The sequence below is a fragment of the Sciurus carolinensis genome, chromosome 3 (assembly GCF_902686445.1).
Source record: "Sciurus carolinensis chromosome 3, mSciCar1.2, whole genome shotgun sequence".
Lineage (NCBI taxonomy): Eukaryota > Metazoa > Chordata > Mammalia > Rodentia > Sciuridae > Sciurus > Sciurus carolinensis.
The window spans coordinates 120,317,871-120,334,920 of NC_062215.1; the positions used below are offsets into that span (position 1 = coordinate 120,317,871).

A 17,050-nucleotide genomic window follows, 5' to 3' on the forward strand; every position below is an offset into this window, starting at 1 on the left:
TGGGGACCTCAGCTGTGAACCTGGGATGAGCCAGGAAAAGATCTTTTTCCTCCTCTACACTGGTGTTCTTTGAATCTACCCAGAAACCCTTTCATCTGAAAGTTTAGAAGTTCACTCAAATGATGTCATTTAAGAAAACAAATGTGGTTTTGGTGACTGCATCAAGAAAACATGCCTACTTTAGTCCTCGATTAAGACATGCAGCTCTGCAGAGAATCCGTAGTGTCAGGCTATGATCACTTGCTAGGTACAGATCACTTGAGATGGGACTTTTCAAAGCAGAGTCAGAATATATAAATTGTTTTATAATAGTAATACTAACATTTAAAATTATGACTAAATGTCAGCTTTCTTAAATGATCAGGTATCTTGATTTTGCTTGCAAAACACATCAAGTATACATTGAATGTGAATTAAGGCAACATTAAAAGGAAAATCCACACCCCAGAAAATATGAGTCAAGTTAGTAAGAATAAATAGCACATCTTTCACTATCTACCATGCTATTTTTGTGCTTGAGAAATATTTACTATTAAAAAACACGGCTCGCCAGTGAGTCCAGAGCAATTCTACTATACTAAAATAATGACTAAACATACTTAATTTTCCTCTTTTATTCAATAGGTATTATTACTTGGCATTCAGAGCACATCAAACGCCTCCTGCTAGTAAAGAGAGCTGTGCTGCTATCTTGGAAAAGTCCAGATTGGATCACTGGGTACTGGGGAAAACAAAGGTAGTCCTTTCTTTATTGTTCACGTCTTCACCTGTGATGTTTCCCATATGTCTTTGCCTCTCCTTGCTGGTATCTCCGTCAAGAAGAGCTTTGTAAGTGGTATAGTTTAGCGGGCAAAAACCCAACCTAAAAAGGATATTTGCTGGTCTTGAGTCAGGAGTCCAGGGACCCTAGGGGCCAGAGGAGGAAAGTTGCCTCCTGTTCTGCGTGTAACTTGAGAGTCACTTAGCATTTCTAGAATGAGATCTTTGAGCTCACTTTCAAATGTCCCTTTTTCAAGACTTGGTATTCTAGCACACATGTAAATATACAAATCATATGAATGGCAGTGATGAGTTTCCTTTAGAGTTCTGGTCGTTTTTTCATTAGACTCATGTTGTGTTATTTATTGCATACCCTGTTTATTAGTTTCATCGTGTGTAGCTTTTCATTCAGAGGAACATCATGTCCTTGCAGGATACCAGGATTTTATGGTCCATCCGGAATTGCCCCACAAAGCCAGTTTTAGCCTGAGAACTCATAGTAGCACCGTGCTTCTCAGCAGAAATTAGATCACAGTGGGTCATCCAGGTCCCTCTCCCTCTGACTTCCTCCATTGGCCACTATTCTGTCCTGTCGGTGGCACCTCCATCAGAGGTTGTGAGGGACGAGGAGAGCAGAGGTCAGGCTGTGAAAGCGGAACTTCTGGTTGACCCAGAGCAGCCTGGTGAGCATCTGGGACCACTGACACCCTATAACCTCGTCATGTGTTTACATAAAGAACCAAGGCTTGGCTCGCTTTAGAAGGGGATTTGTATTTGCCCTCAAGAAGTCAATGACATGAGCATATGTCAAAGCACTGTAAACTTTAATTAGATAATGACTTTAATATTTACCTTAAGAATATACTGGGGTACAGTGGATTTCTGTTGGAAAGCCCATATGTAACACTAAAACTAATGTATCCTTTCAGGTTTTTCTCAAATATTACCATGTCGAGCAATTAAATCTGCTACTGCGAGAAGTCATAGGCAGAGTGGTTGTCCTACAGGCATATACCAAGGGGTGGCTTGGAGCCAGGAGATACAAGAGAGTCAGAGAAAAGAGAGAGAAGGGTGCCATCACCATCCAGTCAGGTAAATGACCCCGTTTTCATACACTCTTCTGAGTCCTGACATTCCATTAGTGCTGGGGTTTACTACCTGTACTGAGTGATGGGGACATAGCCAGGAGAAAAACGCCATGGTCCCTGACCTTGCAGAGGAGCACACAAGTCATTGCAACAAACTCGGTTGAGTGACAAGACAGAGGCAGTTTGAGGGAGCCAATGGTGTAACATCCCAACCCACCAACACATGCCCCATCTCTCAGAATGACTAGCAGGACGTACACTCAGGGCCACACATTAGCATCACACCATTCCAGCAGGCTTTGCTAGCCCACCTGGAACATGGGGACAAAAGGTTGGGCTCTCTTCTGCTAAGTCCTACCCTGTGGGTGCCTCTCTGCACATGGAGGAGTCATGGGGGTTAGCAACAGCAGCTGAGCTTCTGTGCTTTGGACAAACGGTTATAAAAGCACCAGATCTTTTTCTTTTTCTTTTTCTTTTTTAAAATTTGTTCTTCGTAGATATACATGACAGTAGAATGTATTTTGACATATTATACATACATGGAGTGTAACTCATCCTAATTAGGATCCCATTCTCGTAGTTATACATGATGTGGAGTTTCACTGGGGCTGTGTTCATATATGAACATAGAAAAGTTATGTCCAATTCATTCTACTGTCTTTCCTATTCCCATCCCCTTTCCCTTCCCTTCATTCACCTTTGTCTAATCCAGTGAACTTCTATTCTTCCTCTCCTTACTCTCCTTTGATATCAGTTAGCATCCATCAGATAGAACATGCAGCCTTTGGTTTTTTTGGACTGGCTTATTTCACTTAGCATGATATTCTCCAGTTCCAACCATTTACCAGCAAACGCCATAATTTCATTCTTCTTTATGGCTGAGCAATATTTCATTGTGTATCTATACCATATTTTCTTTATCCATTCATTTGTTGTAGGGTACCTAAGTTGGTTCCATAACTTGGTTATTGTGAATTGAACTGCTATAAACATTGATATGGCTGTATCACTGTAATATGGTGATTTTAAGTCCTTTGGGTGTAAACCAAGGAGTGGTATAACTGGGTCAAATGGTGGTTCCATTCCAAGTTTTCTAAGGAATCTCCATACCGCTTTCCATAGCAGTTGCACCAATCTGTAGTCCCACCAGCAATGTATAAGTGAAACTTTTCCCCCTACATCCTCACTAACATTTATTGTTACTTGTATTCTTGATAATTGCGATTCTGATTGGAGTGAGAGGAAATCTCAGTGTAGTTTTAATTTGCATTTCTCTAATTGCTGGAAATATTGAATACTTCTTCATAAATTTTATGACCATTTGTATTTTTTTCTTCTGTGAAGTGCCTTCTCTGTTCCTTTGCCTATTTATTGATTGGGTTATTTGGATTTTTGTGGTGTTAAGTTTTTTGAGTTCTTAGCTGGGCGTGATGGTGCACGCCTGTAATCCCAGCAGCTCGGGAGGATGAGGCAGGAGGATTGAGAATTCAAAGCCAGTTTCAGCAATAGCGAAGTGCTAAGCAACTCAGTGAGACCTGTCTCTAAATAAAACAAAAAATAGGGCTAGGGATGTGGCTCAGTGCCCCTGAGTTCAATCCCCAGTACCCCCCCCCCAAAAAAAAGGTTTTTGAGTTCTTTATATATCCTAGAGATTAATGCTCTCTCTCAGGTGCAGATGGTAAAGATTTTCTCCCATTCTGTAAGTTTTCTGTTCACATTCTTGATTGCTCCCCTTTCTGTGAAGAAGCCTTTTAGTTTGATACCATCCCATTTGTTGATTCTTGATTTTACTTTGTACATTTTAGGAGTCTTATGGAGGAATTCATTCCTAAGCCAACATGGTGGAGAGTGAGGCCTTTTCCTTCTAGTGGGTGCAGGCCCATGGTCTGATGCCTAGGTCCTTGCTCCACTTTTAGTTGAGTTTTATACAGGATGAGAGAGATGGGGGTTCAGCTTCATTCCACTACTCACGGATTTCCAGCTTTCCCAGCACTATTTGTTGAAGAAGCTGTCTTTTCTCCATTACATGTTTGTTTATGGCGCCTTGGTCTAGTATGAGATAACTGTATACATGTGGGTTTGTCCCTGTGGCTTCTGTTCCATTGGTCTTCGTGTCTGTTTTTGAAAGCACCAGATCTTGGCCTTGGTGGATGACTTCCTTCATGTTCTCAGGACCCAAGACCACAGTGTGCTTGAAGAATTGCAATGCTCAGGCCGAGGTCGGGTAGCAAAGAAGAGAGCCGCTCCTGCGGCTGCTGGGTGGCTTCTTGCTTCAGTCTGTATCTAAAGGACTCACCCCAGCTCCTTCCTCTGTCCTGTCCAGCTGTCTTCCTTGCCTTTCCCCTCCCATGGCCGCTTCCCCTCCCATGGCCGCTTCCCCTCCCTGCGCATCCTTCTTGCAGAGTGCTCCTTGTTACTTCCCTTGACTCCCCTCTTTTATCTTTCTCTCTTTCATGTTTATATCTTTCTCCTAAATACAAAATATCAAAAGGACGAGGCTATTTCAGTTCTTCCACCATCCCTCCAGCCCCTGTTCCCCTCATCCCACCCGTAACTCCAAGTCCTGAAGAGAGGTTTCCTCCATGATTTGGAATGAGAGGGAACCACCTCACCTGGGGTAACTGACCCAAGGGATTCATAAGTAGAATTCAGCATGCTCTGGAAACTCGCTGCTTAAACAAAACAAAACAACAAAACAAAACAAAAAATGCCTCCTCAGAAGCATCTGGGAAGCCAAGTTGCCAGCAAAGAGAGGCCCCACTTCCCCACCAGAGCTCACGTAGCTCTGCTTATTTTGTTCAGTGAGAAAGCAAAAGGGAGGAGGAGAGGCATAATAGATTGGGGGGAGCGGGGAACAGCTTCTATCAATTCTCTGGCACGTTCTTAAATTAATGTCATTCCTAGCACATGGTTTTATATTTTTAGCCTGGAGAGGATATGAAGCTCGAAGCAAATTCAAGAAAATAAGCAACGGAAGGAGTGAGTCTGCTGTTCATATTCAAGCAGGTAATTAAAACATCATTTTCACAGTGTCCACTTGAAAATATTCTGTGATTACATTCAAATGAGTGTAGAAAGGCTGGAAAGCTAATAATAGGAGCCCTGGTGTGAACCAGTGGTTCCAGTGGGGGGTCCTCACATTTATTCCTTCACCCCCCCCCCATGTCACAGTGAGCGTTTGTAGTTGCCAGGCTTGACTAAGCAGGTTTTGATAGTCTTGCTTTTATAAAGGAGGAAACTGAGGCGCAGAGAGGTGAAGTTACTTGTCCATGACCTCATAGCTTGTCAGTGCCATCTGAACCCAGGCATACTGCCAGCTGGACAAATCTCTTTCCCTCTTGGAGTGACAAGTCCCTCATCTGTGCAACCACAGCACTAGTTTAGAATGTCTCTGATGATTCACAAGACCTGTCTGTCTCTCAGCATGGCAGAAGAGGAATTTCACTCAGCAACTTCCCAGTCACTGAAGTTTCCTGTATGTGACTAGCTGGGACCTCTGGGTCCCACGGGTGAGCACATGGTTGATCTTACAGCTCAGCTGGCCCTTGGCAGCCTAAGAACCATGTGCTCTGGTTACTGGCTCATCTACCGGCTCCCTGGATCTCAGGTCACTCTGCTGTTCTGCAAATGGTATGTCCACTCTGGTTGCTGGGTCAAGCCCCCATCCTCATTTGAAGCTGTATATTCCTAATTGAGGATCAGAAGAAACAAGCCCCTGTGTGTGCCAGGAGCTTCAGCAACCCAAGAAATTGGAGACAGAATGAGAGAGTCCCAGTGAACTGAGCAATGGGGAGCAAAATAGGGTTTCAGAAAATACCAAGCTGGAAGCAAATTCTTCAATGAGACAGCTGCAACCTTTCAAGCAGGTCCCTACACAGAACTCAGCTCCCAGGATACTTCTCAGAACTGTCTTAGACCCCAGTGGAGGCCTGAAATCTTCATTCAGAACTAATATATTTTGGAAGCCATTTAAATGCAAATGTGTCACTTTTAACACCATCTCCTACAATTCTAAGCTCTAGGACTTCAAAGTCTCAGGAAGAGAACAATTCACCTTGTAGCTTTTCTCTGCTTCCCTAACAGGCATCACAGAACTCACACACACACACACACACACACACACACACACGCAGTCTCCCATCAAAAGAGGACACCAGGCTGGTTTCTGATCTTGTGCTTTGCCCCAAATCCCAGCACGTTTTAAAATATAAACTTGGAGCTTGTACATCGTAGACCCCGAGTCCAGTATATAAAAATCATAAATTCAGCTTTCCTTCTCTGAAAATCCTCTTGAGACGCTCCCTGTTTTGCACTGCGTGATGCCAAGTGAACACTGCCTCACCAGTGTGGTCTCAGGACAGTGACCTTCACATTGGCTCGGTGAATCACTAGCAGGGCGGGTACTTTATGGAACTGGACAGGACGTGTTTTTTTAAAGTGCCTCTTTTTCTTTTTTGTTCCCTAGAGCTTTGCAAGCACCCCTCTTCCTTAGCCTCAAAGCCAGTGTTCCCAACTATTAAGTGGTGTGGGGACATATATTAACCGACTCCACAGGAGCTTAGACAGGCATGAAGGTGGCTCCAAGGCCACCACTGCCCTTGGTGGCAGCGAGAGGGAAGGCAAACAATTCTCTGCTCTTCAGCCAATACCACAACAGGACCGGTGTGCTGGTTTTGCATTGGTGGTAGGGTTCCAGAAATAGGATGGCAGCATTTGCAATTTCAAAGGCAGAGTATTTGCCTTGAGAATGTTTTCTGTAAGCTTAGATTCGAAGGCCTTGTTATATTTACCTGAAAAGCAAAGCAACACATCTGGACTTCTCCATTTGGGGTCAGAATTTCCCAAAGCATGATCTTCTCATTACAAGCTCCCCTGGTTGCCACTAGGACATTTCCAAGTGGAACGAGACCCAGATACAGCAGTTGCCTCAATTTTGAAACCTACAGGGAAAACTCAGGAATATCTCAGCACAGCCATGTCTCGTAGTTTTCTAAAATTAATCTCTAATTGATTATTTTTTTCAACAGTTATTATTTTATTTGGAATTTAAATTCTGTGAAATGTATTTGTTGGTATTTCTAGTTCTGAATCATAGTCATTTTTTTTAGAAAGGGTGTCACTAAAATATGTTTTTTTTTTTTTTAAAGAGCAGCCCTTGAAATTTAGGAAGCATTTGGCCTACATGTTGCTGCAGAGCAGCGCATATTGAAATTTGTTTTCCTTTCATCTCCTTCCCAATAAAGCAGCCGCGTGGCTGATCCCTTCAGCTTCCTCAGAACTTCCTCTCAGAATTCCCGATCTATTACTACGCATTCACATACCAGCAACAAGCTGCCTTTTCATGCTGTCAACCTTTTTCATCTGAAATGTAAATTAATTCTTTCTGGTATGCCTTGACAGAGATCAAAGTCGGTATTAACCTTCCCGGGCTTTCTCCCTGTGAGGACTGGGCAGCCACTGGTAGGAGCCAATGTCCCCACGATGGGGTCCTCCTCCAGGCAGCCCTCAGAGGAGGAACCACTGTTTCAAAGGCTCAGGATTCTTTTGTAAGTGGCTTCAGTGCTTTAAATTGGAGGTAAAATGATCCCCCTGGCTGATTCTTGAGAGATGAGCCTGCTCTGTTTCATTGTGGGCCTTCCCTTGGATTCCCAGGCTTGGGTTAAGTGGCTCTGAGGCAAGTGATCTTGGTGTGACGGAGGGAGGGACCAGCCTCAGACTGGAAGCCTTTCCCCTAGCTCAGGGGGTCACTTCTTGCCTATCAGTCTTTGAGGTAGGCCCTATTTGCATTTTCAAAATAAACAGATGCCTTTTAAATACATGAGCTGGTGGTCTGGAGATCTCTGTGGGCCTAAACAGTTCACCAGTCAGTGATCAAATGCTGGAAGAGAAAACAAATGGGAAAAACACCCTAGGTACATAAGGATACATTTCCTGTGTGTCTAACTGTGCAGGCAGTAAAGGGCCTTTTTGAGCTGTGGGGAGACCAGGGATGAGGGAGTGTGGGCTCCTGTGCCAACGGATTGATTGCCAGTTTCCTTTTGGGGCTTGGGGAAACAACTTTGAATGTCACCTTGGCAAAAGTGGCAATTTTTTTTTTTAATTGGTTAAGTTTAGTGATACTCTCTTGTCATAGGAAAGTGCATTCCTTTAAATGCCAAAGAATTAAAAACATGTTCATTTTTAAACTGGAAAATAGATGGGTTATTCTAAGTGAAAATTAAGTTATATTTATTCCATTACTAATCTATGATTTTTTTTTTTAATCAGCTATTAGGTTTCACAAAGTGAATTTAACTATAATCATTCAACTAAAAAAGTGCGTATTCCTCAGTGAATACTGTCAGCACAAACTACAGGGAATTTCTATATTGTCTCATTCTTTGGTATTTTTTAATGGCACTAACTTACAATTGCCCTCTAATTCAGGATCTGTTTTTTAAAGAGCAAAGTGGTGAGCAAATGTCCTCTGAGTAGGTGATCGAGGAGGGCTGGGAACAGACTTTCAGAGTGTCTCCCAGGAGGGGCTGGCTCGTCCAGTCCCACACTCCCCTCTTACACAGACACACACAGACACACACACACACACACACACACACACACACACACACACAGAAGAGCCCATTAGTTTACAGCACCTTTCATCTCCTGGCTTCTGTGGAAACTGTTCTTTCTCACTGTTCTGGGATCAGCTCCCTGCATACCCTCCTGGGCCCTGCCCACAATACGGCCAGAAGACAACAATAGGCCAACATCAATGGCGTTTCTCCTCTGAAGCCCTCTCGGGGAGTGCTTTTCTGGGTATGAGCAGTGACACAGCAGAGGCCAAGGGGGCGCCTTGAGTCTGTGGACAGGCATTTTAAATGGCCTGCGGTTGGAACGCCGAGTGTATCCTGTGACTCCTGCAGAAAGGAGTTGCTTTAAATGCTGCTTCCAGGAGGGAGAGCAAGCTCCACATCCAGATGGCCTGACTCGGTCATGTAACAACCAACTCTCGTTTTGGTTTTTATAACTATCTTAATGTTTAAACTCTCGCAGGGTAGCTAGCCCTGTCTAACTTAAAGTTAGCTTGTTTCCTTCAGCATTTCTGGTGGACTGGCAATAACTAGGAGGGTGCAGCAATTTCCTAGAACCAGATTTCTGCGAGTATCTGTAGGTGTGTGTTCCACAACTTCATTTTAATTTGGGCATTTCTTTCATTCATTCATTGCTTCGTTTAAGCACATGCCTTATGCTGGGACATTTGTGGTAAACAATAGGATTTGTTTTGGAGCTTCAAATTCTCTAACTCCAACATAGAGAACTCTAAACTATGCTCTCCTTCAAGGGACCCTGTTTGAATAAATGAAAAATCTCTATTATGTCAATATACATTGTACAGAAGTTCTACAAAATTTAAAACAATGCAAAGGCAAGAGTCGTCTTAAAACAGCCCCAGATACGCCTTGAGCTGACTCGTGCAGGTAGAAACGATCACAGTAGATATTTTTCATTCTGATGAAGCTGTGCACCGTGGGTTGTTGACCACAAGTCAATCAGAAGGATGCAAGAGGGACACTGAGAGAAAGGTCCACCTGGAACCAGCATGGCTCTGTCCCTCTTTCTGTGTCTCTAGTTATTGTTCTACATCTACTCCATTCTTTTCTTCACTCCATCTCTCTTTCTTAGAAAGATACTTCTTCATTCTTCACAAAAGTTTAATTCCTCAGAGCCTGAGTCCTTGTCAGAGGAAGCACAAGTGTGGGAGAAGACAAGTTCCAAATGCTTCTTGGCCACAGGGAAGGAGCCGGCTGCCTCCCCTTTCCTAGCATTTCTGGCTACATTCTCACATTAGCAAAGAAACATCTGGAAGAAAAAAATTACTCGTACACCTGGACTTGAGATGAGTTGTGAACTGCAAGCTAGCCGGTAGTAAAACCTTTGTTTCCTCAGAAACAAGGTGTCCTTCAGGCTGAGGCCAGGGGTCCCGCTCAGTCCACTCTCATGCTGTCTTGGTTTCTTCAGCTCTTAGTGAAGAGCTGTGGCTGATTTCTGACAGCTGTAGGCTTAACATTTTAGAGGGGAAAATATCTTGGGGGCAAGCATCATGATTCACTCTGGGGAAACGTGCCTGCCATGAGCGTGGTTAGGACCCACAGAGAGTCACTAGAAGTGTGGCTTATAGCAAGTGATTTACAGCAGGGAGAAGACCAGGCCTGTGGCTTCAGGATGTCTGTCAAGAAATGAGGCCAAAACTCTCCTTGGCACAAACAACAGAATTCTTGTCATGGCTTGGTTTGGAATGCAGAGGAATATCCTTTGCTGTTAATAAAATTACCGCTGTGTTAGGATTACACAAACCAGAGGGCAGGGTGTTTACTGTCCACCTAGTACACACACAGAAAGTCTCAAAATCAATGTGGGCTGGTGGCCACTTACGCTTGTCATTGGCATGACAGGGAAACATGCTTACAATGAAACTTGGCTATGGCAGTTGGCATCCCCAAGGTTTGAGATTAAAACTTGAGGGTGGAGCTGACCTGTAATATCAGCTACTCAGGAGGCTGAAGTAGGAGGATTACAAATTGGAGACCAACTTCAGCAACTTTCTGAGACCCTGTCTCAAAATAAAAAATTTATAAAGGAGGCTGGGGGTGTAGCTCGGAGGTAGAGTGCTCTTGAGTTCAATCCCCAGTACCTAATACCAAAACAAAAACCAAACAAACAAAACTTCAGAGGGAGTCAGTGGTTAGAGTCTTTTAGTTTGGCATCTGTTCTCTCCATTATGGCCCTCAGATAAAAGATCATAATCTGTGGACAAAAAGGCTGTGTCCACATGCCACCCTCCATCTGCACATGGAATGACAGCGCTGCACACTCTAGTTACCTTGATGCCCTGCCTTCCATTTGTTACATGAGAAGAATAAAACATGTTACCACATTTTGTAACTTTTATTAGTTCTCCAGGCTGCAATTACACAGTAGTGAAGAAATACTTAGAGGAAAAATTAACTGTGCTGTGGCAAGAAAGATCAGACTTCTTTTCCTCAAAAGGTTCTTGTGAATAGAAGTCATTCCCCCTTTACAGATAAGACAGAAACAGAGTTTCAATATATTATATCTTCTTATGGATCCTGTGAGTTTAAGCGTGGTTTCAGAGACTTTTTCCATAGACCAGACTCTGCCATGGGTGGTCATCTTGGGCATGGCCCATGGACATAGAGTACTAATCAATGCTTTGGGAGGACTTACTATGCTGTCCAAAGCATGTAGAGTTTGAAGTCAAAATAAAGAACTTTAAATCTGGCTATCCCACCATTTGCCATATAGTTTTGGGGGAAACTGCTTAACTTTGGAACCTAAGTCTTGGCAGCTGCAAAAGGGGACCCACTGAGGCCTGATTATGAGGACCTTGAGCAGATGATAGCAGATACTATATGCAACCTTCCTGCACAGTACCTTGCACGTGGTAGATAGTGGGTAAATGTTCCCTTTCTGTACCTTTTTCTAAATGTGAAAAAAAAAATGTGAAATAGTCTTCTAAGGTTAGCATAAGAATGTTGCAACTTCAAAGATGAAACTATGTCTCTTACCTTCATAGAAAAATAGTACCTGTCGAATCTCAGATATAATTACAATAAAATCTTTATGAAAAAGGAACTTTCCAAGTCTTCACTTATCTCTTGCTTAAGTCACATCTCAAATAGTTACAATAAAATCTTTATAAAACTATAGCTCTCTAAGTTTTAACTTGTGTCTTACTTATCAGAGAAAAATTAGAACACAATAATAACAGGTGAAACTCTCGGGTTTGGGTTTTGCCTTTGTTTTTGCAAAGAACTATGTTCCATGGTTCTGAGAGCTTGATTCATTTGTGTGGGTAGTTTTTTTCTGGAAATTCAAAACTGCTAAGACTTAGGTGATGGATGATTGACACCATTTCCTCCTCTCACTGATTTGAGGTCCTTTTGCAACTTGTTCTGTAAGAAAGTTCAGGAACTAAATATCACCCAGATTTGTTGATTTGTTGCCTGCTGGTGTGGAAAGAAAGTGGTCTTTAAAAAAAAAAAGTGGCCTTTCAGATGTCTGAGAAGTTGGAAGATCTTGGTGTGCCTATCAAGTTTAACCCACAGTGACGGGTGATTGGCAGCATAACAGCTGAGCTGCAGTCATTTGGCCAAGAGTTCAAACCCCAACATGAAGAGCCATAGCAGGATCCCAGTTTGATTTGCTGTGGCCATGAAGTCTGAATGGCCAAGCACAGAGGAGGAGGCAAGGGTGACAGCTGGTAGCCATTCTCATCAATAAAGTTGTGACGGTTGAAATGTACAAGCAACTAGAGCCTGCTAATTTCATAGACTTTGAGCCAAGTGCTTAGTGTCAAAACCAGCTATGATCAATGCTGCAAATAGTTGTGAAGGGTCCCCATCCACAGCAAGGCCCTCCCTTCCCACCCTCTCCTGATGGGTTAGAGGCAGATTGGTCCTGCTTCCCAGGAATAGGCCCAGTTTGAGGAGAAGGAAACCTTTTCATTTTATTTTTTCAAATTCTACTAACTTCTTCGAAGTCAAGTTTATTAAGGTATGATTTATAAGCAGTAAAATTCAAATACTTTAATCAGATTGGCCTAACACGTTCTACCAGGTAACCCCACTTCACCACTTTCCCAAAAGTTCTCTCATGGTCCTGCTCCCTCACCCTCAGCCCCTGGTGACCACTGATGGGTCTTCTGTCCCTATAGTTTTGCATTTTCCAGAGGGATCTATAAATGGAGTCATACACTAGATAGACTTTGAAGTCTGGCTCCTTGCACTAAGCATGTCTGAGGACCTGGTTTTGTTCCCAGCACTGGAAAAAATAAAAATGACCCAACAGGTGTTTCTTTCTTGATTAGTTGTTATTTTCCTGACATCTTATACTTTTCACTGCAATTTACAGTTTATACAAAGAGCTTTCCCCCAATTTCCTTGCAATAATTATCATTATAGTAACCTTGAGAAGTAGGGTGGGAATCCTACCCATTTTACATATGGTAGCAAGGAACTTTCCTGTGTCAAGACTTCCTAACTCCTGATCTGCTGTTCTCCTCCCCGTCTCCTCAACATTCTGTCGGTGCAAAACATTCTGCGAAGTGCTTTTGGGTGATCACATAAACAACATTAAAATTGTTTCCCCCTCAGATGGGTACAGTCTCACGTGGAACCAGGCCTCTGTGCCCCAGGCTTGAGAAAAGTACTGTATTGGCCAATGAACAGAATCACAAGAGCACAGGCTGTATGAAGCTACCTCTAATCCCATTTTGGAAGCAGGCAGGGCATAAATTATAAAAATAAATCCAGTTGGAGGGTGAATGAGAATACTGTGAATGGAATAACAGCCCTCCATGTTCAGAGTGAAGGAACTTCCCAGATAAGCAAGCAGCTGATTCCAAGGAGAGGGAAAACCTTCCTCCTTAGCTTCCAAGTTGGGGAAAGCAATTATCAGGCAAGATTTTCTTTGAACTCTGTGAAAGTTTAACTGGGATAATAACTGGAATTAAGTACTGGAGAATCAAAGTGGAAAATGCACTCCGAGGCCTGAAAATTACTGCACTTGTCTTATGTGTTGGAGATAGAGGCCAGGGTTTTAGATGTGGTGTAGGAAAAAAAGTGTCCATGAGACCCTGCTCTTTAAGAAAGGAATTTAACTTTCTCAGTGCTGCTTTCGGTGGCATTTGCCTGTCAGACCTCCCGCGAGTTGGACTCTTCATGTTCTGATAGGATGGCTGCTGACCAGCTGTCACTTCAGCCAGAAACCACTCTGGCTCCTTATGAAATCTGCCAGAGGTGGTTAGAAGGAGAAGGCTGGGCTTTTGAGCCTCATCTTTATGCACTTTCTCTGCCAGGGCCATTAGGGGGGCAGGAAAGTTTACCCAACCCAGATCACCAACTGGGAACTCTACCAAGACTGTCCCTGCGGAAGCACTGCTTGGGTCTTATCCACTGGGTGGTCACCAAACACTAGGCCAGGCCAGAAGTTCCACCTGCAGCTGCTGATCTGTGGGACCTTTCAAGCTCCAGGAACATGAAAGAATTTTTGTTTCCATTTATAAAGGGGAAAAAAAGAGAAAGAGAAAAAGAGTAGGGGTTATAATTTTTAATGTTTAAGTAAGGGGGCTGCACAATATAATATTTAGGGATTCAGACTTTGGGGCAAAATTACAGGAGTTTGAACCCTGATTCTGCCCCTCTCCAGCTATGTGACACTGGGCAAGTCATTTAATCTCCCTTTGCCTCAATATCCCCAGCTGCAAAATGCAAATAATGGTGATCTCTACCTTTTAGGGTTACCATGAGGATTAAATGAGTTATCTTTTGTTAAGTTCTTAAAACGACACACAGAATATAATCATCCATACATTGGTGTTTATTTTTAAAAAAATGGAGTTTTCCCCATCACTTTCTAATTTTTCTTCCCCACCAGCCAAATCAAGTTGAATGTAGATTCCTGATCTTTTTCTTCTGTTCCTTCTTGTAATTTTAGGCCTTAACATCTGTCATGCCACCCAAGTCCCTATAATAATTTCCTAGGGCAGCCATAACAAATTGTCACAAACTCCATAGCTTAAAACAACAGAAAATTATTCTATTACAGTTCTGGAGGATAGAGGTCCAAAATCAAGAGGTCCAAAATCAAGGTGTCCATGAGGCTGGTTTTACTGGAGGCTCTGGGGGACCTGCTGTCCCATGCCTCTCTTTGAAGCTTCCTGAGGTTCAGCCTCCACAGATGTTGTGTCAGTCTTTAAATGGGGCCCGCATCCTCTAGTTCACGACAGGCCTCCCTACTCCCCTTCCTCGGCCTGGTTCCTCACATGCTTCTGTTTCCTGGGTGGCCCCAAAGGCATTTGAGTTCCCAACCCCTGTTAAGGGAGTTTTCTTTTCTTCCCCTGACAGTCAAATGCTTTCCCATCTTATTTCAAAATGGTCTAGTGAAGACTCAGCTCATTTTTTTTTTCTGGACAATATGAATGGTTTCTATTCTGTAAGCTCTATATGTTCTATAAGCTCTAAGATATATATCTACACGTTCTCAATCAGATTTCGGAAGGGCTCCAGCTCCTCTGGAGAACTCCACTCCCAATTTTGCTTTACTTCTTTAAAACCAGAAACTTAACAACCTCCCCATCTCTATGGCCCCTGCTGCACATTCCCCAAGTTTGGCATTTTATGAACATTTATGCCATTTACCTTCACGGTTGTATTTTTTAACCATGTGGCTGGTGTAAGTCCTTCAACCCACCCATTCACCTAAATTGAGTGACTTGTTTCTTTTGTTTCTTTCTCTATATCTCGGTTTCCCTCAATCTCCTTGTTTAGTGATCAATGTCACCAGGGCACATTTAGAAGTATGTGACGATTTGGATCCTGCTTTGAACTCAATGGATTGATAATCTCAATTTACTTAAGTTTATCTCTTTAGTCTGACCCAAATTCCTCTCCCTGCTTTTCAGGCAAGGCTGGGGGATGGAGGCACAGACTTCCTCTAAGCTTTATTAAGAATATTCTGTAAGTTTTCTGTTTGGTTTTTATACTTCAAATAACTCTTAAAAATCAATATTTTGATGACTGAAGTGTAAATGAATAAGAAACATGGAATAAGTTTTCCCTTCAATTACATGAACAGAAATTCTATGTGTTTTAGTGGAAACGCAAGCCAAGTAACAGGGTGGGGGGTAGGGTATTTGCTGAGCTCCAGGTAAAGATGTCGATTCTTCCTCTTTTTCTGGTCTTGAACATGGCATCATCGTAAGGAGAGTCCAAAGCCAAAAAAGGGCTTCTGGGTCTTCTATACTTTATGTTTTTTACCTGCTTCGATTGCTATTGAACACTATTTTTCTTTTCTTTTTTTTAACGGAGGGTCTTGAAGTAGGTTCAGACAAAAGCCTGCAGTCTCAGCTTTCCACAGAAGCAGTACCATTTGGGCTTTGATCAGTGGTAGCTTTTGGTGCTGCTGAATTGGGCCAGAAAACTAGGTTACAAATTAGTTGTGGCAATTTTCCTTCTTAATAAGAAAACAAATATATTTGTGTCGCTGAAGTGGGCTCTTCTTTTTCTCGGTCAGCTTTGGCTTTTATGTTGCTTATCATAGCACGACAAGTGAGCTGAGGCTGAACAATTGAGAGGGAGAAAGAAGGCCTGCCTGTGCTCTAACTGGAGTTTATCAATCATTAGAGGGCAGGAGAGGGAGGGAGGGGATCAGCTAATGATATTCAGAAAGGCTGAGACTGCATTCCTAGTCTTTTTTTTTTTTTTTTTTTTTTTTTCAATTTTGTTTTCATTGCCTGGTTATAATGCTTTTTGTGTAATAATAAAAATGTAATAATGTTCCATTAAATTTTTTTCTTTATCCTTTCAATGTCTATAGCAATAACAACAACAGATGGTTTTATCTACCGCTAATAGCTCAAAGGATTACATTTCTTCTACACAGAGATATTTATGTTTAAGGAACCAAAACAGCAATTCAAAATCAGAGTACACTTTTCCCAAAACAGACAACCCAAAACAATTTATTTCTATATATATTTTTCTTTTTTTATGCTTCATTTCTGTCAAATGTTCTATCATGATAATGTTCAACTTTTTACATTTTAGTGTCCCATATTATATCACAATTGTCAAGTCTATAGATTATCTTTGTAGGTTGTACTTTGGTTTGGTCACTTCTAGATTATCTAAAATAAAGATGGTGAATAGGTGTGGACTCTTTTCTACCCCAACTGAATGGTAGCGACTACTTAGAACTATGGTTCCTAGGCCTGGTCACCCATTAAAATTCTTTGGGTTCAGGGGTTGTGGCACACACCTGTAATCTCACTGACTTGGGAGGCAGAGGAGGACTGCAAGTTCAAGGCCAGGCTGGGCAACTTAGATCTTGTCTCAAAATAAAACTTAAAAAGAGCACCTTTGGATTTAATCCCCAGTACTGCCAAAAAAAAAAAAAAAAAAAAATTATCTGGGGAGTTTTTAATAACTGATGCCAGGTCAGTTTTAGAATCTCTAGGGGCTGGGCTCAGGTATGTTAAAAATCATCGTGGGTGATTCTGATGCAATATCAGGATTAAGAATCATTGATCTAAAAATAGTGTCTCTCACTCTCCAACAGGGAGGGGGTCACCTGGAGAACGTGCCTAAAACAGGGATTGCCGGCTCACCCCCAGGGTTTCTCATGCACTAGGTCCACGGTAG

General features: G+C 42.5%; 1 protein-coding gene across 1 annotated transcript in view; it reads left to right on the top strand.

Moving 5' to 3' along the window:
• The window catches only part of Myo3b (myosin IIIB), a 237,969-nt gene that overhangs the window by 84,974 nt on the left and 135,945 nt on the right, over positions 1–17,050 (top strand). The window contains exons 13-15 of the mRNA XM_047544143.1: positions 625–736; positions 1,689–1,851; positions 4,773–4,853. Of these exons, the coding sequence (XP_047400099.1) occupies positions 625–736; positions 1,689–1,851; positions 4,773–4,853 (356 nt within the window). The remainder of the gene's footprint in view (positions 1–624; positions 737–1,688; positions 1,852–4,772; positions 4,854–17,050) is intronic.